The 27,323-nt window shown below is 40.8% G+C and overlaps 1 protein-coding gene and 2 pseudogenes across 1 annotated transcript; 2 read left to right on the forward strand and 1 right to left on the reverse strand.

The window, feature by feature from the left end:
* Nucleotides 1-1,592: 1,592 nt before the first annotated feature.
* On the forward strand, nucleotides 1,593-12,602 carry LOC137273510 (uncharacterized; annotated as a pseudogene).
* Nucleotides 12,603-16,629: 4,027 nt separating this feature from the next.
* LOC137273516 (uncharacterized) lies at nucleotides 16,630-19,157 on the reverse strand (annotated as a pseudogene).
* Nucleotides 19,158-22,434: 3,277 nt separating this feature from the next.
* LOC137273526 (uncharacterized) lies at nucleotides 22,435-24,978 on the forward strand. Its single transcript, XM_067806255.1, has 4 exons — nucleotides 22,435-22,486; nucleotides 23,207-23,355; nucleotides 23,668-23,725; nucleotides 24,506-24,978. The coding sequence occupies exons 1-4, from the start codon at nucleotides 22,435-22,437 to the stop codon at nucleotides 24,976-24,978; spliced, it is 732 nt and encodes a 243-aa protein (XP_067662356.1).
* The last annotated feature ends 2,345 nt before the right edge of the window (nucleotides 24,979-27,323 follow it).

Below are 27,323 nucleotides of genomic sequence, written 5' to 3' on the forward strand. Positions count from 1 at the left end.
CCTAAACCGTTTTCGAATTCCTGGATTCGCCTTTTGTAATGTGTATGAGCGACCAAGTGTGAGTGAGTATGGTTTTACGCTACTTTCAGTACTGTCATGGCAATTTTCTGGACGAGGACATCAGAAATGGCCTTCACACGTTGATGTGAATGGAACCGGATCCTTGGAGTCACGTGCAAATGTTTTAAGCACTGGACTGCACCGAACGACCAAGAAAATATTTCTAATAAAGCATGATGACAGATATTGCAATTAGTGTTTCACACCATCCATTGAACATCTACATTTCAAGGTCGGCGAAAAAAGTGTTCCATGATTATGTTGAGTTGTACGAGGTACATTTTCATAATACATTCATTAAATTATTGAGACTCACCATATTAGGAGAAACGCCTTATATCGAGGGTAGACATCGCCTGCTTGAGGTCTTAAAACAGCATCTAGTAGTTTGACATATCGTAGTTTCACATTATGCAGTTGTGGAGCGTAATCTTGCGTCAAAACGGTTGAGTGTAGCGTAAAATCAAAACATATGTGATCGGATATCAGTGCTGTTCTTGTGTGATCCCATATCGATGCAGATCTATGTGATCCCAAATTGATGCCGATCTATCTGACCCCATAGCGACTCTGATCTATGTGATCCCATATTTAATTTATGCTCATCCATGTTATCCATAACGATGTTGCTCAAAATGATACCACATTGATGCTCACTTATAATATCCACTATGGATTCTGATGTATGTGATCCCATGTGCACGCATATGGATTTTGATATGTATCCAATATTGATGCTGATCCTTGTGATCACATATCGCTGCTGGTCTGTGTGATACCATATGAGCGCTCGTACTTGTAATCCCATATCGATTCTGATCTGTGTGATCTTATATTGATACTGATGTATGTTATCAACTATCGATAGTGATCTATGTGATCCCAAGTTGATGCTCATCTGTGTGATCCCATATCGATCTATGAAATCATGTAGATCAGCATCGATAAGGGATCGAATAAATCAGCATGTATATACGGTGTATGTAGTGGTTACTTCACTGTACCTGGCTACAGAATAACGTTTAGCAGGCAGCATATTTGTTCCATGTACCAACCTGGCGAGGAGATATTGCGTCACTAAGTGGTATCTGAAATTCAAGAGATACATCGGGGTAAAATTTACGTTCAACTTTGGAACACTTGAAACTTCGACTCCCGACCCACAATGACCAACCATCAACAACAATCGTGTGCGGACCTTCAAGGGAATATTTTATATGATATCTTGCAACCAGGCAGTACAAATATGTAAACTCAGAACGTGTCAGCAATCTCTTGTATATCAACACGATCTACTCAGTTGTTGTTCTTGTGTTCTCTGCAGCGATGTATTGAGTGAATATACTTCCACATGTGTGTATTCAGCACTTTATGACTCAACAGCTGAACAAATATGTACTGATACTTAATGTGCATTAAACACTTGTAAACAGTTTGGAAAGAAGAAATCCTGAACACTTAACAACAGTCTTACCCGTAAAGAGTGTGTATATATATCCACAATCACACGTGTTTGTATTCAGACTGCAACCATGAAGCTAACGCTGTATGCCGCTATCATCGTTCTGGTTGGAATAGCCACAGGTATGCATTCATGTGTTTGCGCTTGGATGACCGATTTCCTAGTTTTCCTAAATATCATGATCTATGAAACAACAGACTTTGGTCAAGAAGTAGCATACAACTCGTCCATACAGACAACCTGTAACATTCTGGTCAAATGAATCTGCGAGTATGTCTATGACGCGAAGGAATTAAAGAAAGAAGGAAAGAAAGAAAGGGTAGAAAGCATGTTGTTATGACAATGGTGTTCACCAATGTGAACAGTTATGTTATTATGACAATAGTGTCCACTTGCGACTATTCATGTGTTTTCGCTTAGATGATCGATTCTCTAGTTTTCCTAAAGTACACGACAGACAGCAAAACAACAGGCCTTTGTTAAGGATCATATCATTCGTTAGAACTGACATAGCCTGTAAGGTCCTAAACAATTGAATCTGCGGCTATGTCTATGACACGAAGGACTTCAAGAAACCATGTTGTTGTGACAATGGTGTCATCTTCATTATGCAGAGTCATGTTGTTTTATCAGTTGTGTCTATAAATGATACGAACAGTCATGTTGCTTTATCAGTTGTGTCTAGATACAATCCCAGTGAACAGTTATGTTGTTTTATCAGTTGTGTCTAGATACGACATGAAGAGTCATGTTGTTTTATCAGCTGTGTCTATAAATGATACGAACAGTCATGTTGCTTTATCAGTTGTGTCTAGATACAATCCCAGTGAACAGTTATGTTGTTTTATCAGTTGTGTCTAGATACGACATGAAGAGTCATGTTGTTTTATCAGTTGTGTCTATAAATGATACGAACAGTCATGTTGCTTTATCAGTTGTGTCTAGATACAATCCCAGTGAACAGTTATGTTGCTTTATCAGTTGTGTCTAGATACGACATGAAGAGTCATGTTGTTTTATCAGCTGTGTTTAGATATGATTTGAACAATCATGTTGTTTTTTCAGTTGTGTCTAGATACAATCCCAGTGAACAATCATGTTGTTTCATCAGTTGTGTCTAGATCCGCGAATGTCCCGGCGTAGAATGAGCCTTCAGCAACCGATGGTTGCTATAAACGGTGACTGTGCTTGTCGTAAGAGGATCGGGTGGACATTCTCGCCGACTTGGTTGAAACAATGTCATCGGTTCCCATTGCTCATTTTGTTGATCAATGGATTGTCTGGACCAAACCCGATTATTCAAAGACTCCATGTACCTCGAATATTGCTGCGTGCGGCGTAAAACTAAACTCACTCACTCGCCCTGTTGTGTTTAGATACAGTCCCAGTCAACAGGCATGTTCTTTTATCAGTTGTGTCTAGATATGACATGAACCGTCATGTTGTTTTATCAGTTGTGTCTAGATACGATATCAACAATCACATTGTTTCATCAGTTGTGCCTAGACACGATATGACCTGTCACGTTTTAAGTGAATTGTGTCCATCTGCGATGTGAATAATCACGTTGTTATGTCAGTTCTGTCCACCTGTGACATGAACAAATGATGCCCTTATTTCAATGGTGTCCACCTGCGATGTGAATAATCTTCTTCTTGTGTCGGTGGTGTTGAAATTTAAGAACAAGGAAGTTCCTACACTGGGTATTATTTGTTTCCTTGGTCACAGCTGTTGTCTTGAATCCGAACAATGCGGACTGTCCCGCGGACCGGAGATTCCTGCATGACCTGAAGTCACTGTTGAGGATACATCTGGGAGAGAAGATTATACCGCCTGAAACTGATTCTTCACAATGGACCAGATCGGTTAAACGATTAAGTTAACCTTACAATGTCATACTGAATTCACCGGTGAAAACCGGATTACACTTGATGTTTGTCGTAAGAGACGACTAACGGGATCAGGAGGTCAGGCTCGCTGACTTGGAAGAAACAGATCGATGCTCATACTGGTGACCCCTGGATTGTGTTTTCGACACTCGATTATTTACAAACCGCCGACATGTATCTGGAATATTGTTGAATACGGCGTAAACTAACTCACTCACTTGTACTGCATTTCCATCTTATATTTTCTTTTATATATGTTTCACTTGGAGCAGGAGGAGCGACATTCACACGCTGGGGAAAGACAACATGTCCGAAGGAAATGATGTCGTGTACAAAGGTAAGTAAAAGCGATGAAATCCTGTTTACGTATATGCATAAGTAAGTCTTGATTTGTTTAGTAGAAAAGTTGATTGTACCTTTCTGAATATGAATGAAATTGAACGACGTAGCCTTGATCAATGAACTTTTGAGAGTGGGGCTGTGGCTCACCTCAAATTGAAGTGTGAATCATTTGAAAATGCAGTTGTGCTCCCGTGTTTGAATCATTACGTTGCATACCAGATATGCTGACCTTATTCCGAACACCGGGCGTCATACTCTTCAGTGATACTTTCCTTCAGTTGTTACCGCTTTTGTACACCGTTCCGATTGGAAATCTATTTAGTCTTTTGTTGATGTTGTGGAATTTTGTAAACACATTACCTCATTTTCTTCTCCCACTTCTCACTTAGACCTCAGATCTAACGTATAATAGGGCCGGTGGTTTAAGCATTCGCTCGTCACACCGAAGACCCGGATTCGATGACGACTTGGGTACAATATGTCAGACCCACTTCTCCTGTCCCCTGCCTTAATATTGCTGGAAAACTGAAGAGGTACATACAATCTTACTCACTTACTAACACATAATCACACAGTTTCTATGTGATTTCAAAGTCTATCATGCACTGAATTGTATGACCAATTGGATTGTACCAAAACAGCAGGCTGTTCAGACAATTTTTTTCTACTTCATATCTTTAACTTGAAAAATAACAATATAGCACTACACAATGTTAGAAATAGAATCAGTCCTGTTATTGAAGACCATTTGATGTGAGGACAAGAGAATGTGGCTTTTGTCAACGCGTCGTATGTGATCAACGTGATTACATACATGCAATACTTTGACGAAATGATGAATGAATACGTTGATGAAGACGAAGACATAGTTTAGTTCGCACTTCTTTAGTTGGTTTCACAAGACATGACAAACAAGTATACACGAATGAGGTGAGCGGACTTCCAGCTCAACACCCGGGCCTTTCCTGCGAGCGGCATAATCCTGCTCGCGGTCGTCCCTACAAAGACAGTCGGAATGCCGGTCTCCACACTCACATCTCACCTCCCAGTATAGATGTGAGCATACATATATATAGGTTTTTAACAACAATAGACAGGCAAAGATTCAACAATGGACAGATAGAGAAACTAATAGCACTTCCTTCTACAGTTGATGTGATGACAGACACAGCCAAGGGAGATGACCAATAAAGGCCATTAATGTCATATACAGTAATTAATGGAAGTGACAAAGAGGAGCAAGGTAGCTGACAAAACATTGTACTCTGCGGTAGTGATAAAGATCAAGATTGTAGATTGAATAAAAATAACTAAATATCATATAGCCTGGCTACCTAGTTTTTGTTCTGTAGATATATTTGGACATGGCTGTCCTGACACTATAACACTTTGTTTTTAAACAAGGACTGACTGAGTATGGCTTTATGCCGCGTTTAGCAATATTCCAGCACAGTCACAGCGGGGAACAACAGAAATGGGCGTCAATGAATGTGGGCAATCGAACCGTGACGGCGTGACGAGGAACGCTATACCCACTATTCTGTCCCAAAGCTCCAATGATGATGACTGCTACATCATGTACAGTTCAGTCAGTATTCATCCTCATCATTATCATCGTCATCATCAATATTGTTAATTATGTACAGAAGGGCACCCATATCTTATTAATTATGGTTGGACTCATTTCAGGTTATGCCGGTGGAAGTCATTATCAAGCAAAAGGGGGTCCGGGAACAACGCTGTGCCTCCCCGAAGCACCCATCTACGAAAAGTACACTAGTGAGGCATCAGACAGTTATATCTATGGCACACAGTATCAAACACCTGCAACGAACGCTCCTCTACATCGGCTGTTTCAAGACGATGTTCCGTGTGTGGTGTGCCAGAGTCATCACAAAACAAGTGCCATCATGGTACCTGCAAGGAACGAGTGTTTTCCTGGATGGCACCTGGAATACAAGGGCTATCTGTTTGGTGGCTCTACTACACACACTGGTTCCAGTGATTATGTCTGTGTAGATACTGAAGCAGAGGTTATCCCTGGGGGTAAAGCAAACACAAACGGCCATTTCTTGTATATGATCGACGCCAAATGTGGTGCCTTGCCCTGCACACCTTATGTCGACGGCTGGGAGTTGACATGTGCCCTTTGCACTAAGTAAAATATTTCAAACAAGCTATGTGTTTTCTCAAATTCTGTATAAGTCTGTGTATTGAGAGAAATATTTCAGTATTGACCATATGCATGACTGTCGTACATGCAGATTAGATTCAACGCTATACATGAAATACAACGCTTCGAAGACAGTGCAGCCAATCAATGAAGCCTTAAAGGAAACTTCTCGCGTTTTCTCCTGTTATGAAAGGGAAACATCATTTGTGAATGAATTTGGAGAAATTTCTCATGTGGTATGCATCCCTAGTCCGCATATACAACAGAATCTGTATTGGGCGAAATGCTTATACGAAGCTATTGCTAAACAGAAAGTATGCAGGGTATTGGATCAATTTGAAGAGAAAAGGAAAACATATATAAATTAACAACTATTATATTTCAAAACATGGTTCAGTCTTACAGCAAATGTACACAATTTCATTTCATAATACGTCGAAAGTACCGTTAGACTGACATTGAAGGACGTGACTTGGCTGAAACATGTCATCGTGTCCTAATTGTGTAAATTGACGCTCATGTTGTTGATGACTTGATTGACTGATCCTGACTGGAATATCTAAAGACAGTTTTTATCTTGTTGAGTGCGGCACCCACACGTCAGCATGTCTTAAACGTTTTACCGTTATAAGTATCATCCGTTATCGTGCATTCATCGATATGGGATCGCATAGATACTGATAGGGATCAGTACCGATACTAGTATTGGAACATACAGATCACAATCGACTTAGGATCACACAGATCGACACCAATAAGGAATCATAGAGATCACCATCGATATGGAACCACATAGATAAACATCGATACAGGATCACATAGATCAACATCAGTATGGGATTACATGGATCAGGATCGATATAGAGTCACATAGATCAAGATGGCTATAAGATCAGACAGATCAACATCGACATACTATCATACATATCAGCACTGATACGGTATCACATAGATAAGCATCGATATGGGACCACATCGATCAGGATCGATACGGCATGATATTGACCAGCATCAATATGGGATCACATAGATCAACATCCATCTGACATCACGTAGATCAGCATCGATATGGGATTATATAGATCGGATCGCATGTATATACAGTGTATTTGGTGGTCACTTCTGTACACTTGGTTACAGAGGAATGTTTAGCATGGAGCATATTAGTTCCATGTACCAACCTGTTGCGGAGATATTGTGCCACTAAGTGGTATCTGGAATGCAAGAGGCACATGGCAGTAATTTACCAGAACAACACAAATACGTTCAACTGCGGAACACTTGAAACTTTGACTCCCGACCCACAATGACCAACCATCAACGACAATCGTGTGCGGACCTTGAAGGGAATATTTTATATGATATCTTGCAACCAGTCAGTACAAATATGTAGACTCAGAACGTGTCAGCAATCTCTTGTATATCAACACGATCTACTCAGTTGTTGTTCTTGTGTTGTGTTCAGTTCAGCGATGTATTGAGAGTACAAAGAGAAATTCACACACGTCAACCCTGTTGTTTAGGAATATACAAATGTATGTACATATTCAGCACTCCATGGTCCAACACCTGGGGAAATATGTACTGATACTTAATGTGCGTTAAACACTTGAAAACTATTTGAAACGGAGACATCTTGAACACTCCACAACTGTCAAACCCGTTAAGAGTGTGTATATAACCACAACCAAACGTGTTTGTATTCAGACTTGCAACCATGAAGCTAAGGCTGTATGCTGTTACGATCGTCCAGGTTGGGACAACCAGAGGTATGTGTTCATATGTTCGCGCTTAGATGATCGATTCTCTAGTTTTCCTAAAGAACACGACAGTGTAGAAAACAACATGATCATATCATTCGTTAAAACTGACCCAGCCTGTAAGGGCAAATGAATCTGCAGGTATGTCTATCACACGAATGACTTTAAGAAACCATGTTGTTGTGACAGTGCTGTCCATCATCTTTATTATAGACAGTCATGTTGTTTTATCAGTTGTGTGTTGATACGATATGAGCAGTCATTTTGTTTTTTTCAGTTATGTCTAGATACGATCTGACCAGTCATGTTGTTTTGTCAATTGTTTCTAAGTACGATCTAAACAATCATGTTGTTTTTTCAGTTGGTTCTAAATACCTTCTGAAAAATTATTTTGTCTTATCAGTTGTGTCTAGATATGATCTAAACAATCATGCTGTTTTATCAGTGGGGTCAAGATACGATATGAACAGTCATGTTGTTTGATCAGTTGTGTCTAGATACGATGTGAACAATCATGTCGCTTTATCAGTTGTGTCTAGATATAAGCTGAGCAATCATTTTGTTTTATCAGTTGGGTCTACATACGATCTGTGCAAACATGTTGTTTTATGAGTTGTCTCTAGATACGATCTCACCGGTCATGTTGATTTGTCAATTCTATCTAGATACGATATCAACAGTCAGGTTGTTTTATCAGTTGTGAGTAGTATCTAGATACTTTATGAACAATCATGTAGTTTTATCATTTGGGTCAAGATACGATATGAACAGTTATGTTGTTTTATCAGTTGTATCTAGATACGATCTGCACAATGACGTTTTTTTGAGTTGTGTCTGGATACGATATTAACCTTCATGTTGTTTTATCACTTCAATGCAAAAAGGATATGACCAATCATGTTGTTTTATCACTTCTGTCTAGATACGATCTGAACAATCATATTCTTTTAACAGTTGTGTCTATGTACGATATAAATAGGCATGTTGTTTTAACAGTTATGTCAAGAAACGAGATGAAGGATCATTTTGTTTTATCAGTTGTGTATAGAGACGATATGAAGTATCGTGTTGTTTTATCAATTGTGTCTAGACACCTTCTGAACTATCCTGTGTTTTCATCCGATGGGTCTAAATACCATATGACTAATCATGCTGTTTTGTCAGTTGTGTCCAGATACGATCTGAACAATCATGTTGTTTTATCAGTTGTTTCTAGAGACGATATGAACTACTACGTTGTTGCATGAGTTATGTCTAGATAAGATGCGAACAGTCGTGTTTTTTATCATTTGTGTCTATATACGATCTGAACCATCATGGTGTTTTATTCATTGGGTCTAGATACGATATCAAGAGTCATGTTGTTTTATCATTTGTCTTTAGATACGATATGAACACTCATGTTATCAGTTGTGCGTAGATACGATGTGAACAATAGTATTGTTTTATCATTTCTTTCTAGATACGGTATCAACATTACGGTATCATGTTGTTTTATCAGTTGGATCTAGATACGATATTGGCAGTTTTGTTGTTTTATCAGTTCTGTTCTGATACGATCTGAACGAACCATGTTGTTTTATCAGTTGAGTGTAGAAACGATATGACCAATCATGCTGTTTTATCAATTGTGGGGCGGTGGGGTAGCCTAGTTGTTGAAGTATTCGCTCGTCAAGCCGACGACCCGGGTTCGATTCCCCACACGGGATTCCCTACAATGAGTGGAGCCCATTTTCTGGTGTCCCCCGCCGTGATATTGCTGGAATATTGCTAAATCGGTGTAAAAGTAAACTCACTCACTCACTCACTCACTCACTCATTTTCAGTTGTGTCTAGATACGATCTGAACAGTCATGTTGTTTTATCAGTTGTTTACAGATTCGATATGAACAGTCATCTTGTTTTATCAGTTGATTTTTAGATACTATATGGACAGTCATCTTGTTGTATGAGTTGTGTCTGGATATGACATGAATAGTCATGTTGTTTTATCAGTTGTGTCTAGATAACATCTGAACAATAACGTTGTTTTCTCAGTTGGGTGTAGACACAATATGAACAATCATGTTGTTTTATTAGTTGTGTCTAGATGCCATCTGAACAGTCATGTTGTTTTATCCGTTCTGTCTAGATACGATATGCTGTTTTATCAGTAGTGTCTATATACATTATGAAGGGTCATGTTATTTTATCTGTTGTGTTTAGAGACGATCTGAACAACCATTCTGTTGTATCAGTTTTGTGTGGAGACGATATGACCAATGAGTTTCTTTTATCCGTCGTGTGTAGATACGATATGAACAATCATGTTCTTTGATCCGATGTGTCTAGATACAGTATGAAAAATCGTGTCAAAAAGTTGTGTCTACATACGATATAAAAAGTCACTTTTTATGAGTTGGGTCTAGATACGATGTGAACAGTGATTTTTTTTTATCAGCTAGGTCTAGATGCGTCATAAAAGAGTCATGTTGTTTTGTAAGTTGTCTATAGATGCGATGTGAAGCATCATGTTGTTCAATCAGTTGTGTCCAGAGACGATATAATGCATCATCTTCTTTTATCAGTTATGTCTAAATGCGAGCTAAACAATCACGTTGTTTTTTCAGTTGTGTCTAGATACGATCTGATCAATAACGTTCTTTATCAGTTTCGTTTAGATACGATGTGAACAGTCATGTTGTTTTATCAGTTGTTTACAGATTCGATATGAACAGTCATCTTGTTGTATGAGTTGTGTCTGGATACGACATGAATAGTCCTGTTGTTTTATCAGTTGTGTCTAAATACAGTATGAACATATATGTTGTTTTATCAGTTGTGTGTAGATACGATCCGAACAACAATATTGTATGAACAGTTGTGTCTATGTACAATAGAAACAGTCTTGTATTATCAGTGGTGCGTAGATACGATACGAACAGTGATGCTGTTGTATCATTTGTGTCTAAAGACGATTTGAACCATCATGTTGTTTTATCAGTTGTGTCTAGAGACGATATGAACAATCATATTTTTAGTGAATAACGTCCACCTGCGATGTGAATAATCACGTTGTTATGTCAGTTGTGTCCACCTGTGACATGAACAAATGATGCCCTTATTTCAATAGTGTCCACCTGCGATATGAATAATGATGTTGTTGTGTCAGTGGTGTCGAAAATAGAGAAGGGAGTTCCTACACTGGGTATTATTTGTTTCCTTGGTCACAGCTGCTGCCCTGAATCAGAACTATGCGGACTGTCCCGCGGACCGGAGGTTCCTGCATGACCTGAAGTCACTGTTGAGGATACACCTGGGAGAGAAGATTATACCACCTGAAACTAACTCTTCACAATGGACCAGATCGAGTAAACGATTACGTTAACCTTACGATGCCATACTGAATTCACAGGTGAAAACCGGATTACACTTGATGTTTGTCGTAACAGGCGATTAACAGGGGGTCAGGCTCGCTGACTTGGAAAGCACGGGTCGATGCTCATGCTGGTGACCACTGGATTGTGTTGTCGACACTCAATTATTTACAAACCGCCGCCATGTATCTAGACTATTGTTGAATAGGGCGTAAACTAACTCACTCACTTGTACTCCATTTCTATCTGATATTTTCTTTGATATTTGTTTCACTTGGAGCAGGAGGAGCGACATTCATACGCTGGGGAAAGACAACATGTCCCAAAGGAAATGATGTTGTGTACAAAGGTAAGTAAAAGTGACGAAATCGTGTTTACATATATGCATAAGTAAGTCTTGATTCGTTTAGTAGAAAGGTTGATTGCACCTTTCTGAATATGAATGCAACTGAATGAGGTAGCCTTGATCAATGAACTTTTGAGAGAGGGGTTCTGGCTCACGTCAAATTCAAGTGTGAATCAGTTGAAAACGCAGTTGTGCTCCCGTGTTTTAATCATTACGTTGCATGCCAGATATGCTGACCTTATTCCGAAAACCGAGCGTCATACTCTTCAGTGACACATTCCTTCAGTTGTTACCGCTTTGTACACCGTTCCGATTGGAAATCTATTTAGTCTCTTTTGTTGATGTTGTGGAATTTTGTAAACCCATGACCTCATTTTCTTCTCCCTTTTCTCACTTAGACCTCAGATCTAACGTTTTATTGGGCCGGTGGTTTAGGCATTCGCTTGTCATACCGATGACTCGGATTCGATGAAGACTTGGGTACAATGTGTCAGGTCTATTTCTCAGCATTAATCTCGCACTATCAGAGCTGGGGACAACAGAATTGGGCTTTAATGAATGTGGGCAATCGAACCTGTGTCTTCGGCGTGACAAGGGAATGCTGTCACCACTAGTCTGCCTCAAAGCTCCTAAGACGATAATGGCTACATCACGTGCAGTTCAGTCAGTATTCATCCTCATCATTATCTTCGTCATCATCAATAATATTAATTATGTACAGAAGGGCACCCATGTCTTATTAATTATGGTTGGACTAATTTCAGGTTATGCCGGTGGAAGTCATTATCACGCTCTGCCTCCCCGAAGCACCCATCTACGAAAAGTACACTAGTGAGGCATCAGACAGTTATATCTATGGCACTGAGATTCAAACAAATAGAGATGCATCTCCTCTTCATCGGCTGGTTCAAGACGATGTCCCGTGTGTGGTGTGCCAGAGTCATCACAAAACAAGTGCCATCATGGTACCTGCAAGGAACGAGTGTTTTCCGGGATGGCACCTGGAATACAAGGGCTATCTGTTTGGTGGCTCTACTACACACACTGGTTTTAGTGATTATGGCTGTGTAGATAGTGAAGCAGAGGCAATCCCTGGGGGTAAAGCAGACACAGACGGCCATCTCTTCTATATGATCGACGCCAAATGTGGTGCCCTGCCCTGCCCACCTTATGTCGACGGCTGGGAGTTGACATGTGCCCTTTGCACTAAGTAGAAATATTGTAAACAAGCTGTGTGTTTTCTACAAATTCTGTATAAGTCTGTGTATTGAGAGAATTATTTCAGTATTGACCATGACTGTCGTACATGTAGACTAGATTCAACAATAGGGACTTGTATTGCTGAAAATAATACGTCCTGGGTCCAACAAGCGTACACTGATATCCATATACATATAAAGAAGGAAAGGGATGTAACGCACTCAAACTTGTCAAACACCCCACTCTCGATTATGGGCGAATTCTGAGTGGGAACTTGTAGAAAATACAGCCGCGATTCTTACTGAAATAAGGCCAGAAACATTCCCAGATACATTCCCTCAACAGGCTTGCACCAACACGATATATCACGCCACGAAATATAAATAATACTATTATGTTTCAAAATATAGTTCAGATTTACAGCAAATGTACACAATTTCATTTCATAATACGTCGAAAGGACCGTTAGACTGACACTGAAGGACGTGGTATGGTTTTCTCCACAATGTCATCATATTTTGAATCAATAGTAAGTGTGTCCACCATTGACGTCAGTACACATCAAAACACGTCGACTCATTGAGGATGTAAGCCGACGAAAGACGTTAGGCGTGATTCGTGGTCATTCCCGTGGGAACCATTGTTCCAGCTGTTCAGTCTTCTGATTTGTAGGTAGTCCCATAAGTGATCTATCGGATTCATGTCGGAGAACAGACTGGCACACTGCACAACAACGATGTGGGCGTTATCAAGAAAGTTGTTTGTCAGTCTAGCAGCGGTATGAGGCCTTGCGTCATCATGTTGGCAGATAATGCGACGTTGTAATTGCTGGAGAGAAAAACTCACAACTGGTTGCCAAAACCTTATCAATGTATCTTCGAGCATTCAGATTGTCATCAATAAGCAAAATTCTCGTTTTGAGATCGCCACAGATCCCATTCCTATCACGTTACTGGCTTCAAACAGTTTGAACGCATTTCGGCGCTAAACCCACTCGTCTGTTAACACAAGCCCGACCGTCATTACTCAAAACCTACTGAGGACGGTGAACATCACACGTCGTCAATCACGCATCTGCCAGCGTCCATCCCGACTGGCCCATGTCAGTCTACGACATCGGTTTTGAAGAGTCAGACGCAGTCCGTGGTAGGGTCGTCGTGGTCGAATGCCATGTTCTTCTAGTACACTGTATATCGACTGATACGGTGGCCTAGTGCCGTCGCTGCTGTTGACGTCGACGTTACAAAAAGAATTGTCCGGATGTGGCGATCATCACCGGAAGTTGTCAGACGTGGTCGACCACTTCAAGGCCTGTCTGACGTACTGGCAGTTTGTCTTAGTCGTTCCATCAGTATGATGACAATTTCTCTGATGCAACTGAAAGTTCTGGCAATGACCATAAGCTCATTGTTCAGCCATAGCGCGCGCTCTCTCTCTGTCACGGTTTGAATCAGCTCTCTCTTTCTCACGATGTGAATCAAAGATGTGTTTTACACAACTAGTTTGCTGGCGTGTCACGTGGGCTGATTTGGAATGTCAGTATGCATGTGCATTTCGTGTTGCATTAAAAAAAGTACTTTTGCGTTTTTGCGGGTTTGGTTTGTTCCTGGATGGGTCAGTACGTGTGATATCTCTCAGTATAGTTTTATCACTTTATCTTTAATTATGTGAATCCTTATGCAATATTCTTCGGTGTGTAGTTCTTTTAGCACTGGTTCATTTATCCTATTATATTGCTTTTAGGACTGAATATCGATATAGGTCCCTCTAACCCTTAACTAAATAATGATCGGATTTCTAGGAATATGGGAGACGTAGCTGTCAGGAAATATGCCCCAACTTAACATATTTCACATCACGGTGTTTGTTGGGATTATTAGTAACAGCATCCTGAACATAATTTAGAAGTAGACCATTACATGTCCGAATTTTGCAGATTGTGTGAGGAATTTAAAACTTACTTTTTTCACAAAGGTTCATGTACGACATTAACAAAATGCAATTTTCATATGAATTAAAATCTTTTCCGATCGAAGATGTTTCAGATTATTGGTGTTTTTTGGCCAGACCAAATCGCTTTCTCACACTTTGGACCTTGAATTTAAGGCTCAAACTGTGCTGAAAAAGGTTTCGAATCTCCTATTCAGTCTGACATTATGGTTTGTCATGCCCAGACTCGTGCTCTTCATGACACTGGAGAATATCACTCCAGTTCTCTTGGATTATCTACAACTCATAGAAATACATACATACAGGCGACTAACAAGATCGTCTGGTCAGGCTCTCTGACTTGGTTGAGACATGCCATCGTGTCCTAATTGTGTACATTGACGCTCATGTTGTTGATCACTGGATTGTCTGATCGTTTTCGGGAGGTTCAGAATGAGTGGGTTTACGCCACTTTTAGCAATATTTCAGCAGTATCACTACGCATCATGCCAGAAATGGGCTTCACATATTGTACCCATGTGGGAAATCGAACCCAGGGTTTTGCGTGACAAGCCAACGCTTTAACCTCAAGGCTACCACACCTCTCTCGGGTTCATTAATAGGGTATGGTGCAGTCACTGTGAGTAGCAGACAAACAGAGATGTGTATCAATGAGGGATCACCCAGGTCAGCATCGATATGGGATCGGATATATATGAACATCGATACTAGCATTTGAATATACAGATCAGCATCGGTATGGGATCAGATAGATGAACATCAATAAGGAATCACATGGATCAGCATCCGTATGGCATCACCTAGGTCAGCATCCGTGTGGCATCATATAGATCAGCATCGATACTAGTATTGGAATATACAGATCAGCATCGATAGGGATCACATAGATCAACATCAACAAGGGATCGGAGAGATCAGCACTGATCTGGAATTACACAGGTTGACATCGACATGGGATCACACAGATCAACATACTTATGGGATTATGGTTATCCATATGGGATCACACATACTTATGAATCTTGATAATATTATGAATTATACAGTACAATGTACCCGCCCTAATATGCTCAATACCTGTTTATTATTATTTGACCATCACCGTCACTTTCACCGATTTGCGAATGCCTTTCAGTTCACAACAATTATGTAAACAAATGTATCAGACTGGTATAAACAGTAGTAATGTGTTGGTAATTAAGAACATAATACTGAGTGCAACTGGGTAATTTCGTAATTTGCATGCACATCACATGCTCAACATCCGGGTTTGAAGCATCCATAAAAGAGTGATGTACGCATTGACTGTTATTTCATACTGGATTAAAGTGGCCAAAGGTAGTTTGTATATCATTCAGTTCACGAGTAATGTGTATATAGAAACTATTTACAGAACTTGTATTGTTTTGCAGTTTTTTACCGCTACAACGAATAAAGTCAACATTCCATGGGTTAACTTACTGTTATAAAATCGCGAATGAGATTGAAAAAGTACAGTAAATGAACCATATTATTGTCCCTAGCCCCGCCTACAGTGCTCTAAATAGGTTATCCGAGTTAGTCAGTAGTCCATGCTTGTCATAATAGCCAACTAACGGCATCGGGTGGTCAGGCTCGCTGACTTGCGTTGAACGATGCTCATGCTGTTGATCACTGGATTGTGGAGTCCAGACTCGAATATTTGCTGGTCGTCGTCTTTTACCTGGAGTGCTTCCAAGTACAGCATTAAACAACAATGACTCAATCAGTTAATCAATCATTTTATTCTGAACATAGATTTCAGTCGTAATACCTTATTGGAACAGTTCTTACATTTACCAATTTCGACATAACAGGGAACGAGACAACATTTACAGGAAGGAAACTCAGTGTTATAATTACCATAAACCAACATGTATTTAGTCCGTGTGCAAGTCCAATCGGCATCCTGTTCTCTTCTCTATCTTGGGATGCTATAGTATACTTCCCTATTACCGTGTAGGTACAAGGTACTACCTTTACACTGTGTTTCATGGGATTAGTGATATTAGAGACTATCCCACCGTCGCTCTTTCGCTGGACCCTACTGGGGACGATTGTTTACCCTGTGAGCTACTGGTCAGGGTGGTCCAGACTGTGTGTTTTTGTGCTGACATGGTCAGGTCCTGCTTTGAGGAACAACTTTGAGTTAATGGACCAACCGAGAGACGTCAAAGAATGCATCATGTTTCTGAAATTCTTCTCCGGACCCGTACGCCCAAATCGTTGTGAAATGTGTGTTTCGAGAACATGTAGAGAGATAAACGGAATATACACGACTAAGAAAAACGCTGAAATTGTCAACAAGGTCAATGTCACCTTCCAGTGTTCCTGTTCAGCTGGGCCCGTGAAGGTCCCGGGGTAGAATAGGCCTTTAGCAACCCATGCTTGCCATAGAAGGCGACTATGCTAGTCGTAAGAGGCGACTAACGGGATCAGGTGGTCAGGCTCGCTGACTTGGTTGACACATGTCATCAGTTCCCAATTGCACACATCGATGCTCATGATGGTAGTCACTGGATTGTCTGATCCAGACTCGATTATTTACAAATCACCACCATATGGCAGGAATATTACTGAGTGTGGCGTAAAACTAAACTCACTCCTCACCCCTGTTCAGCTGTGCCAAAGAGGGACTTCCGTCGACGTCTGATTACAGCCAAATAAATCCAGATACCAATGTTCAATGCCAGAAGAAGACACGGTGGAATATATGTGAGAAATATTTTAAATACTGTGTTATTGTAAGTTGTTAGACATGACAACGTGTTTAATGGACTTCCCAAACAAAGCGCGTTTGAAATATTTTAGGAATGTGCAACATACATATGATAAGAAACAGAGCAATGCTCAATGAGTGAGGAAGGAAGTCTTGAGCGAAAAGGATATGACAATCAGTCTCTCAAGAGCCAAAAGACAGATGATGATTGCGGACACTTTGGGAAAGGCGAGTCCCATGTAGTGCTTAGTTGAAACAGTCAAAACAGATGACAAGTAATTAGAATACATGACATCCTACTGCGCTCATATGTCAGCTGGCAGTCGCAGAATTCCACATAGGAGGAACCCACAGTCACATAACGGTAGGATATGCGACGTAACAATTTGTGTAGAAGTACACAACATCCGATGACATTCATCACTAAACCGGAAACGATGGGCCTTAGGATAAGATTAACATAAAATGTTGTTCTTTCTACTGTGTGGGTGGTGACGATTCCTGGTGTTTTATGAGGCCTTTGCTTTGCTGGAGGTGATGAGGATACATTTCTATGAGTTGCCAACGAAGATACTGTGATGTTACTGCTCTCGCTGGGGGCAACATGGAACAGGAGGATGAACACTTTTAAACTCAGTGGGATCATTTCCAAGTTTGGTGGTTTTCTCTACAACAGACAAAGGTTACATAACAGACGAACGTAATGTGAATGTATGTATAGGAGAAAACATGCCTCTGAGGTTTCGGTAAACAAGGGTTTGGAGGGAAATTTTCCGACCAGGATGATTTTACATTTTCAACCAAAACCGAGGAGAAGTGTTTTCTTTAACATATATACCGTCAATGATGGGTAATTACATTGTAGATTAGCATTTAATGAAGCTACATAAAAATGACTGAAGCGCGCGTAAAATCAATTTAACGACAGTAACTATATATAATAGTTTAACCCCACCACCTTCGTCGATCCGGTGGCCTTGCGGAAGAGCGTTTGCGATTAAACACAATTTTTTGCGATTTGCGGTTCAACACCGGCTTTTGAAAACATTTGAATTGTGAGTTTAATCTTGAAGGATTTGAATGTTGATGTTCATATAAAGTTAGGAAAAGAAAAACCTAGGAAGCGGTCTTACTAACGAAAAGTAAAACCTTGGAAGAGGTCTTTCTTGCGAAAAGTAAAATCTGTCCCTCCAAAACAAAAACCTCAAATGCGGTTATTCTGGGAAAGCAAGAGATGACCTAATATATGTATTGGAGAAACGACGCCACCGAGGTTTTGGTAGACAATGTAAAAGTGGAGTGGGAGGGACCCCACCCCGATTATAACGAGCTGATTGCTATAACGCGTCTGTGGAGCTACAGCATAAAGCACAATTCTTAGCGATAACTTCTTTGTGAGGCATTTAGAAGTTTGGAATGATAACAAGATATGGGTGCATGAAATCTTTTCTCTGTTTTGCCAATAATGCCTGTCGTTGAAATGGTCGTTGCTTAATGGCCCCAAAGAGTTCGTAACAAAGGTGGATTGTACGATGACCAAGCACCAAGTAACCTTGACCCTCAGACATAATCCGCCATGCCATACATTCTAACAACACAACCCTTAGACGGACCGGATCTCTATTGATAAACAATCTAGATTGTTCTATACTTTATGGAGAGGTGCAGACAGCATGACCTTAAGTGAGACGTCATATACTGTCTCTGTTTGATGATGTCGTAAAATGATTCACAATGCATCTACTTCACCGGTTACACCTGTTATGTGTTTTTAAGCATATTCAGCGTAGTTCTGTAACGCAGAATGAGACTGATATAATATCAGTTCCAAACCAGACCACCAAACCCTTCTAGCGGCAGAGCCTCGTTTTAAGATCGCCATAATTTCCTGGTGTCAGTTTGTCAGAGCACGCTTTACGACGTGTTTGAAAGAATTATGAGCATGGTGTTGCAATATACAAGTGCGCAGATGCATCGGATCATACTGATTAATATTTGTGTATCCAGTTAAATGAATTAGTCTAGACATTCGGGACTGGATATTGCACTAAATGGCACAATAAGACGGAATCCAATCAACAGGAAACGGGAATGTTGTGTAACCAGTGTTTTTACTTGATGGTTTGGTTTCTTTAATTACGATGAGGAGGTCGTACCCCTAGCCTTACTGTGAATTTTCAGAAGATGCAGTCGGATGTTAAGAGACAGGAACTTTTCCTCCCACATACACATTTTATCGTTGTATAAAGACAAAATAAGCTAACAAATGCTTGGAATAATTCCCCCAATAAATAAATGAGTGAGTGAGTGAGTGAGTGAGCGAGAGAACGAACGAACGAACGAACAAACGAACGAACGAACGAACGAACGAGTAAATGTCGATGCTTGTGTATACCAGTTGAAAATTGAGCAGCTTATATGCTTCTGAAAAAGGGTGACTAACCTGATGGGGTCAGACTTGCTGACTTGAAAACTCATGTCATCATGCCCCCATTGTTTGGATGCATGCTCATGCCGTTGTTCACTTGATTGTCTGATCCAGACTCGATTATTTACAGACCACCATCATATCGCTTGTATATTGCTGAATTCGCCATCAACAACCAACGAATTAACCAACCATTGTTTCCAGAAACTAATGATAGAGTGGAAAAGCTCGGAGCGTGAATTTTCTGCAGCATACCGATGTCCATTTGCATGACATTAGATTCCGTGGGCTTTGAATTAGGTGTGGATTGGCATGTAGCATGTGTTTTAGAGTTTCCTTGCAGGTTAGCGCCACATTCATGCCAGCTGTTTGGTTACAGGCTTTTGTATAAAATGACTACGAGGATGCGTAGTGGGGCTCAAGGAAACACGATGTGTTATCCTGGGTTTCCGGGTTGGTGGTGTAACCATAGCGTTAAAGTTTCCCATCCCCATGCTAAAGACCCGAGTTCGATTCCCCACGGACAACGTGTGAAGCCCGTTTCTGGTATCCCACGCCAAACTATTGTTGAAATATTGCTTAAGATGCCGTAAAACCCAGCTCACTCACTCTCTCGGGTTTTCGCTTATTGCTTTGAATCTTGTCGATATCCGAGTGCATAGCAGTGTTTTCACCAGCTCGAAATGTGTTCTTGGTCTTGCAGGAGAATAAGGACAGTATCCAGCAAACACATCCTGCAATACACTGAATCGGTGGAATTAATTTGCTAAAGGCAACAGTGGTGTTCCTTTGTAATCTCGGCTTCTGGATTTATAAGGTGATGTAAAAGCATCACGAAAATACGGTCTTGCCTTTGGGGCACAACCGATTGATGAACTATCAGTCTGCACGGAATTCTCTAGAGAACTCTACAGTAGATCATTTGTTCCAGCATTCAAGGTATATGGATGGACGGATGCGACAAGCGGAAAGGTCATCTGTTCAGCTGTAACTTGTAGCCAGACTGTAAGATGTAGTGTCTTACATCAATAGTGCATGTATGTATATGATCCGGTCATCGCTAGGGTTGAAACCTTCACTCGCACTAAGATACCAAATCTAACACGCTCAAGCCCTAGCTGAACCCACAAACACCTAATGCCCAACCCCTAAACCGTTTTCGAATTCCTGGATTCGCCTTTTGTAATGGACATCAGAAATGGCCTTCACACGTTGATGTGAATGGACCCGGATCCTTGGCGTCACGTGCAAATGTTTTTAGTACTAGGCTGTACCGACGACCAAGAAAACATTTCTAATAAAGCATGATGACAGATATTACAATTAGTGTTTCACACCATCAATTGAACATCTACATTTCAAAGTCGGCGAAAAAAATGCTCCATGATAATAAGTTGAGTTGTACGAGGTACATTTTCATAATGTTATTGAGACTCCCCATATTAGGAGAAACGCCTTATATCGAGATCTTAAAACAACATCCCGGCAGTAGTTTGACATATCGTAGTTTCACATCATGCCGTTGTGGAGCGTAATCTTGCGTCAAAACATTTGAGCATAGCGTAAAATCAAAACATATGTGATCGCATATCAGTGTTGATCTTGTGTGATCCCATATCGATGCCGATCTATGTGATCCCAAATTGATGCCGATCTATCTGACCCCATATCGATGCTGATCAATGTGAGCCCATATCGATGCGCATCTTGTTATCCGATATTGGCTCTGATCTATGTGATCCCATATTTATGTTGATCTATGTTATCTATAATGATGCTGCTCTAAATGATACCACACCGATGCTCTTTTATGTGATCTGATATGGATTCTGATGTATGTGATCCCATGTACTCGCATATGGATTTTGATCTGTATTATCCAATATCGATGCTGATCCTTGTGATCACATATCGATGCTGATCTATGTTTTCCCATATCGACGCTGATCTGTGTGATACCATATCAGCGCTAGTACTTGTGATCCTATGTCGATTCTGATCTGTGTGATCTTATATTGATACTGATCTATGTTATCCCCTATCGATAGTGATCTATGTGATCCCAAGTTGATGCTCATCTGTGTGATCCCACATCGATCTATGAAATCATATAGATCAGCATCGATGAGGGATCGAATAAATCAGCATGTATATACGGTGTATGTAGTGGTTACTTCACTGTACCTGGCTACAGAGTAACGTTTAGGAGGCAGCACATTTCTTCCATGTAAGAACCTGGCGAGGAGATATTGCGTCACTAGGTGGTATCTGGAATGCAAGAGACTCATGGCAGTAATTTACCAGAACAACACAAATACTTTCAACTTTGGAACACTTGAAACTTCGACTCCCGACCCACAATGACCAACCATGAACAACAATCGTGTGCGGACCTTGAAGGGAATATTTCATGTGATATCTTGCAACCAGACCGTACAAATATGTAAACTGAGAACGTGTCAGCAATCTCTTGTATATGAACACGATCTACTCAGTTGTTGTTCTTGTGTTCTCTGCAGCGATGCATTGAGTGAATATACTTCAACATGTGTGTATTCAGCACTTTATGACTCAACAGCTGAACAAATATGTACTGATACTTAATGTGCATTAAACACTTGTAAACAGTTTGGAGAGAAGAAATCCTGAACACTTCACAACAGTCTTACCCGTAAAGAGTGTGTATATGTAACTATCAACAATCACACGTGTTTGTATTCAGACTGCAACCATGAAGCTAACGCTGTATGCCGCTATCATCGTCCTGGTTGGGGTAGCCACAGGTATGTGTTCGCGTGTTCACGCTTAGATGATCGATTCTCTAGTTTTCCTAAATATCATGATCTATGAAACAACAGACTTTGGTCAAGAAGTAGCATACTATTCGTCCAAACAGACAACCTGTAACGTTCTGGTCAAATGAATCTGCGAGTATGTCTATGACGCGAAGGAATTAAAGAAAGCATGTTGTTATGACAATGATGTTCACCAGTGTGAACAGTTATGTAATTATGCCAACAGTGTCCACTTGCGACATGAACTATCATGTTGTTATAACAATTGTGTCCAACTGCGACATGAACGATCCTTTTGGTATGCCAGCTGTGTCCACTTGCGATATCAACAATGTCAGTGGTGTCTTCAGTATGAACAATAATTCTGTTCTGTCAGTTGTGTCCACCAGAAATAAAATTCTGTCCACCAGAATAATCATGCTGTTATGTTAATGGTGTTTAGCTGGGATATCAACAAATGATGATGCCCTTATGTCATTGGTATTCACCAGCAATATGAGCAGTCAGGTTGTTGTGTCAATGGTGTCGCACTTAAAGAACTTCTTACACTTCAACAATTCATGTGGACATGTCAAGTACATATTCTGCTAATATACGAGCACAACATCAGCTTATCTCTGACGACCATGATTGAAATTAAAATGAAACGCAATTATAAGTTAGAGAAGTTCCATAAACTGGCTACTATTTGTTTTTTGGGGGGCACAGCTGCGACCTTAAATCAGAACAATGCGGACTGTCCCTCGGACCGGAGGTTCCTGCATGATCTGAAGTCACTGTTGAGGATACACCTGGGAGAGAAGATTATACCACCTGAAACTGACTCTCCATACTGGACCAGCTCGGGTAAACACTTAGCTAATTCTACGATGTCATACTGGATAGCCGATGAAGAACCGGGATAGAACTGATCTTCAGTAGCCCATGCTTGCCGAAAGAGGCTACTAACGGGATCGGGTGGTCAGTCTCGCTGATTTGGAAGACACAGGTCGATGCTCATGCTGTTGACCCATTGATTGTGAGGTCCACACTCGATTATTTCCCCGCCGCCACATATATGGAATATTGCTGAATACGGTGTACAACTAACTCACCCACACGTCTCTGTGGTCGTTTAATGAGATCTGATATTTTCTTTGATTTTCTTGTTTCATTTGGAGCTGCAGGAGCGAAAGACAACATGGGGAAAGACAACATGTCCGAAAGGAAATGATGTCGTGTACAAGGGTACGTAAAAGTGGCGAAATCCTGTTTACATATATGCATAAGTCTTGATTTGTTTAGTAGAAACGTTGATTGCACCTTTCTGAATATATATGTGATGGAGACAAAAAGGCCTCCACTAATAGGGGACACACCCGGTCGTGCACGTAAGACGTGTCGCAAACACATGTACAGGCAGGACAACATAAAGCCAGCATAAGGAATTGCTCTGGCATCATTTAGGGCTCTGATGCGTCAAACGTGCAAATATCTTCAACGTGTCTGTCATAAAACGCTTTGGAAGCTGTATTGAGATCTTGAATGATGTAGCCTTGATCAATGAACTTTTGAGTATGCTGTTGTGGCTCACGTCAATTTCAAGTGTGAATCGGTTGAAAATGCAGTTGTGCTCCCGTGTTTGAATCATTAGGTTGAGTACCAGATATGCTGATCTTATTCCGAACACCCGGTCTCATACTCTTCAGTGACACTTTCCTTCAGTTCTTACCGCTTTGTACACCGTTCCGATGTGGAATTTATTTAGCCTCTTTTGTTCATGTTATGGAATTTTGTAGACCCATGACGACAATGAATGTGGGCAATCGAACCTGTGTCTTTCGGGTGACGAGGGAACGCTGTCACCACTAGACTGCCCCAAAGCTCCAAAGATGATAATGGCTACATCGCGTGCAGTTCAGTCAGTGTTCATCCTCATTATTATCATCGTCATCATCAGTATTGTTAATTATGTTCAGAATTCGAAGGACACCCGTATCTTATCAATTATGGTTGGACTAATTTCAGGTTATGCCGGTGGAAGTCATTATCAGGCGAAAGGGGGTCCGGGAACAACGCTGTGCCTCCCCGTAGCACCCATCTATGAAAAGTACACTAGTGAAGCATCAGACAGTTATATCTATGGCACTGAGTATGAAACAGGTAGAGAGGCATCTCCTCTTCACCGGCTGTATCAAGACGATGTTCCGTGTGTGGTGTGCCAGAGTCATCACGAAACAAGTGCCATCATGGTACCTGCCAGGAACGAGTGTTTTCCGGGATGGCACCTGGAATGCAAGGGCTATCTGTTTGGTGGCGCTAGTGCACACACTGGTTCCAGTGATTATGTCTGTGTAGATAGTGAAGCAGAAGCCATGCCTGGGGGTAAAGCAAACACAAACGGCCATCTCTTGTATATGATCCACGCCAAATGTGGTGCCCTGCCCTGCCCACCTTATGTCGACGGTTGGGAGTTGACATGTGCCCTTTGCACTAAATAGAAATATTGTAAACAAGCTGTGTGTTTTCTCAAATTCTGTATGAGTCTGTGTATTGAGAGAAATATTTCAGTATTGTCCATACATGCAGATTAGATTCAACGGTGTACTCGCTCCATAATATTTCGAAGACAGTGCAGCCAATCACCTGTTTGTAAATCGTTATCACAGGGAAACATCATTTGTGAATGAATTTGGGAACATTTCTCATGTGGTATGTATCCACCAGTCCGCATGTACAACAGAATCTGTGTGGGTCGAAATGCGTGTACTAAACTAATGCTAAAAAGGAACTATGCAGGGTGTTTGACCAAACTTGAAAAGAAAAACATAAAAAATTAACATCTATTACATTTCAAACCATAGTTCAGTTTTACAGCAAATGTCATTTCATTTCATAATACATCGAAAATACCGTTAGACTGACACTGAAGGACGTGGTATGGTTTTCTCCACAATGTCATCATATGTTGAATCAATAGTAAGTGTGTCCACTATTGACGTCAGTACACATCAAAACTCGTCGACTCATTGAGGATGTAAGCCGACGAAAGACGTTAGGGGTGATTCATGCCCATTCCCATGGGAACCATTGCTCCAACTGTTTAGTCTTCTGATTTGTAGGTAGTCCCATAAGTGTTCTATCGGTTTCATGTCGCAGTAAAGACTGGACACAGCAAAGCTGTATGAGGCCTTGCGTTATCGTGTTGGCAGATAATGCCACGTGTTAACTGCTTGAAAACTGGCTTCACAATTGGTTGCCAAAACCTTATCACTGTATATTCGAGCATTCAGATTGCTATCAATAAGCGGTTTGAACGTATTTCGGCGTTAAACCCAAATCCTACTCAGGTCGTTGAACTTCACACGTCGTCAATCACGCATCTGACAACGTCGATCCCGACTGGCCCATGTCAGTCTACGACGTCGGTTTTGAAGAGTCAGACGCAGTCTGCGGTAGTGTCGAAGTGCTCGAATACCATGCTCACTTAGTCTCCAATGCAATGTACATCGACTGATACGGTGGCCTTGCGCCGTCGCTGTCGTTGACGTCGACGTTCTCAGATGAATGTTTCGAATGTGGCGATCATCACCGGACGTTGTCAGACGTGGTCGACCACTTCAAGGCCTGTCTGACGTACTGGCAGTTTGTCTTAATTGTTCCATCAGTGTGATTACAATTGCTCTGATGCAGCTGAAAGTTCTGTCAATAAACTCCTTGTTCATCCATTCCCTTAGCTCTCCCCCTCTTACGATTTGAATCAAACATGTGTTTTTCACATCTGGGTTGCTGGCGTGTCGCGTGGGGTGATTTGTAATGTCAGTATGCATGTGCATGTGCATACATCAGAAAAAGTCGTTTTGCTTTTTTCGCGGGTTTGGTTTGTTCCCGGATGTGTCGGTATGTGTGACATATCTCAGAATGTGAACTTATTTGTGACATCTACTCTGCGGTAGGGTCGTCCTGCTCGAATGCGACTTTCTCATAGTATACTGTACATCGACTGATAGGGTGGCGTAGTGCCGTCGCTGCCGTTGACGTTGACGGTACAAAAAGAATTCTCTATTGAATTGTCCGAATGTGGCGACGTTGTCAGACGTGTTTGACCACTTCAAGGCCTGTCTGACGTATTGTCAGTTTGTCTTAGTCGTTGCATCAGTCCGATGGCAATTGCTCTGATGTAGCTGAAAGTTCTGGCAATGACGATAATTCCGACAGCGCTCTCTCTCTCTTATGATTTGAATCAAACATGTTTTTCATAACTTTGTTTGCTGGCGTGTCGCGTGGGCTGATTTGTAATATCAGTGTACACGTGCATTTCGTGTTACATCCGAAAAAGTTGTTTTGGATTTTTCTCGATTTTGGTTTGTTTCCGGATTGACATGGTTCAATATAGTTTTAGCACTTTATGTTTAATTATGTGAATCCTTAATATGCAATATTCTTCGGTGTGTAGTTCTTTTTAGCACTGGTTCACTTATCCTATTATATTGCTTTTAGGACTGAATATCGATATAGGTCCCTATAACCCTTAACTAAATAATGATCGATTTTCTAAGAATATGGGAGACGTAGCTGTCAGGAAATATGTCCCAAATCAACATATTTCACATCACGATGTTTGTTGGAATTATTAGCAACAGCATCCTGATCATAATTTAGAAGTAGACCATTACATGTCCGAAAATTGCAGACTGTGTGAGGACCGTCTTTCCTCTAACAAAGGTTCATGTATGACATTATCAAAATGCAATTTTCATGTCGATTAAAATCTTTTCCGATCGAAAATGTTTCAGATCATTGGTGTTTTTTTCTGACCAGACCAAAGCGGTTTTTCACATTTTGG

This window comes from Haliotis asinina, chromosome 1 (assembly GCF_037392515.1).
Source record: "Haliotis asinina isolate JCU_RB_2024 chromosome 1, JCU_Hal_asi_v2, whole genome shotgun sequence".
In the NCBI taxonomy this organism is placed as follows: domain Eukaryota; kingdom Metazoa; phylum Mollusca; class Gastropoda; order Lepetellida; family Haliotidae; genus Haliotis; species Haliotis asinina.

Bases quoted from the DNA above. Each gene is read 5' to 3' on its own strand.
- LOC137273526 (XM_067806255.1), top strand. From the start codon at position 22,435: ATGAAGCTAACGCTGTATGCCGCTATCATCGTCCTGGTTGGGGTAGCC. The intron at 22,487-23,206 runs GTATGTGTTCGC...TGGGGGGCACAG, and splicing joins CCTGGTTGGGGTAGCCACAG to CTGCGACCTTAAATCAGAAC. The intron at 23,726-24,505 runs GTACGTAAAAGT...GACTAATTTCAG, and splicing joins AAATGATGTCGTGTACAAGG to GTTATGCCGGTGGAAGTCAT.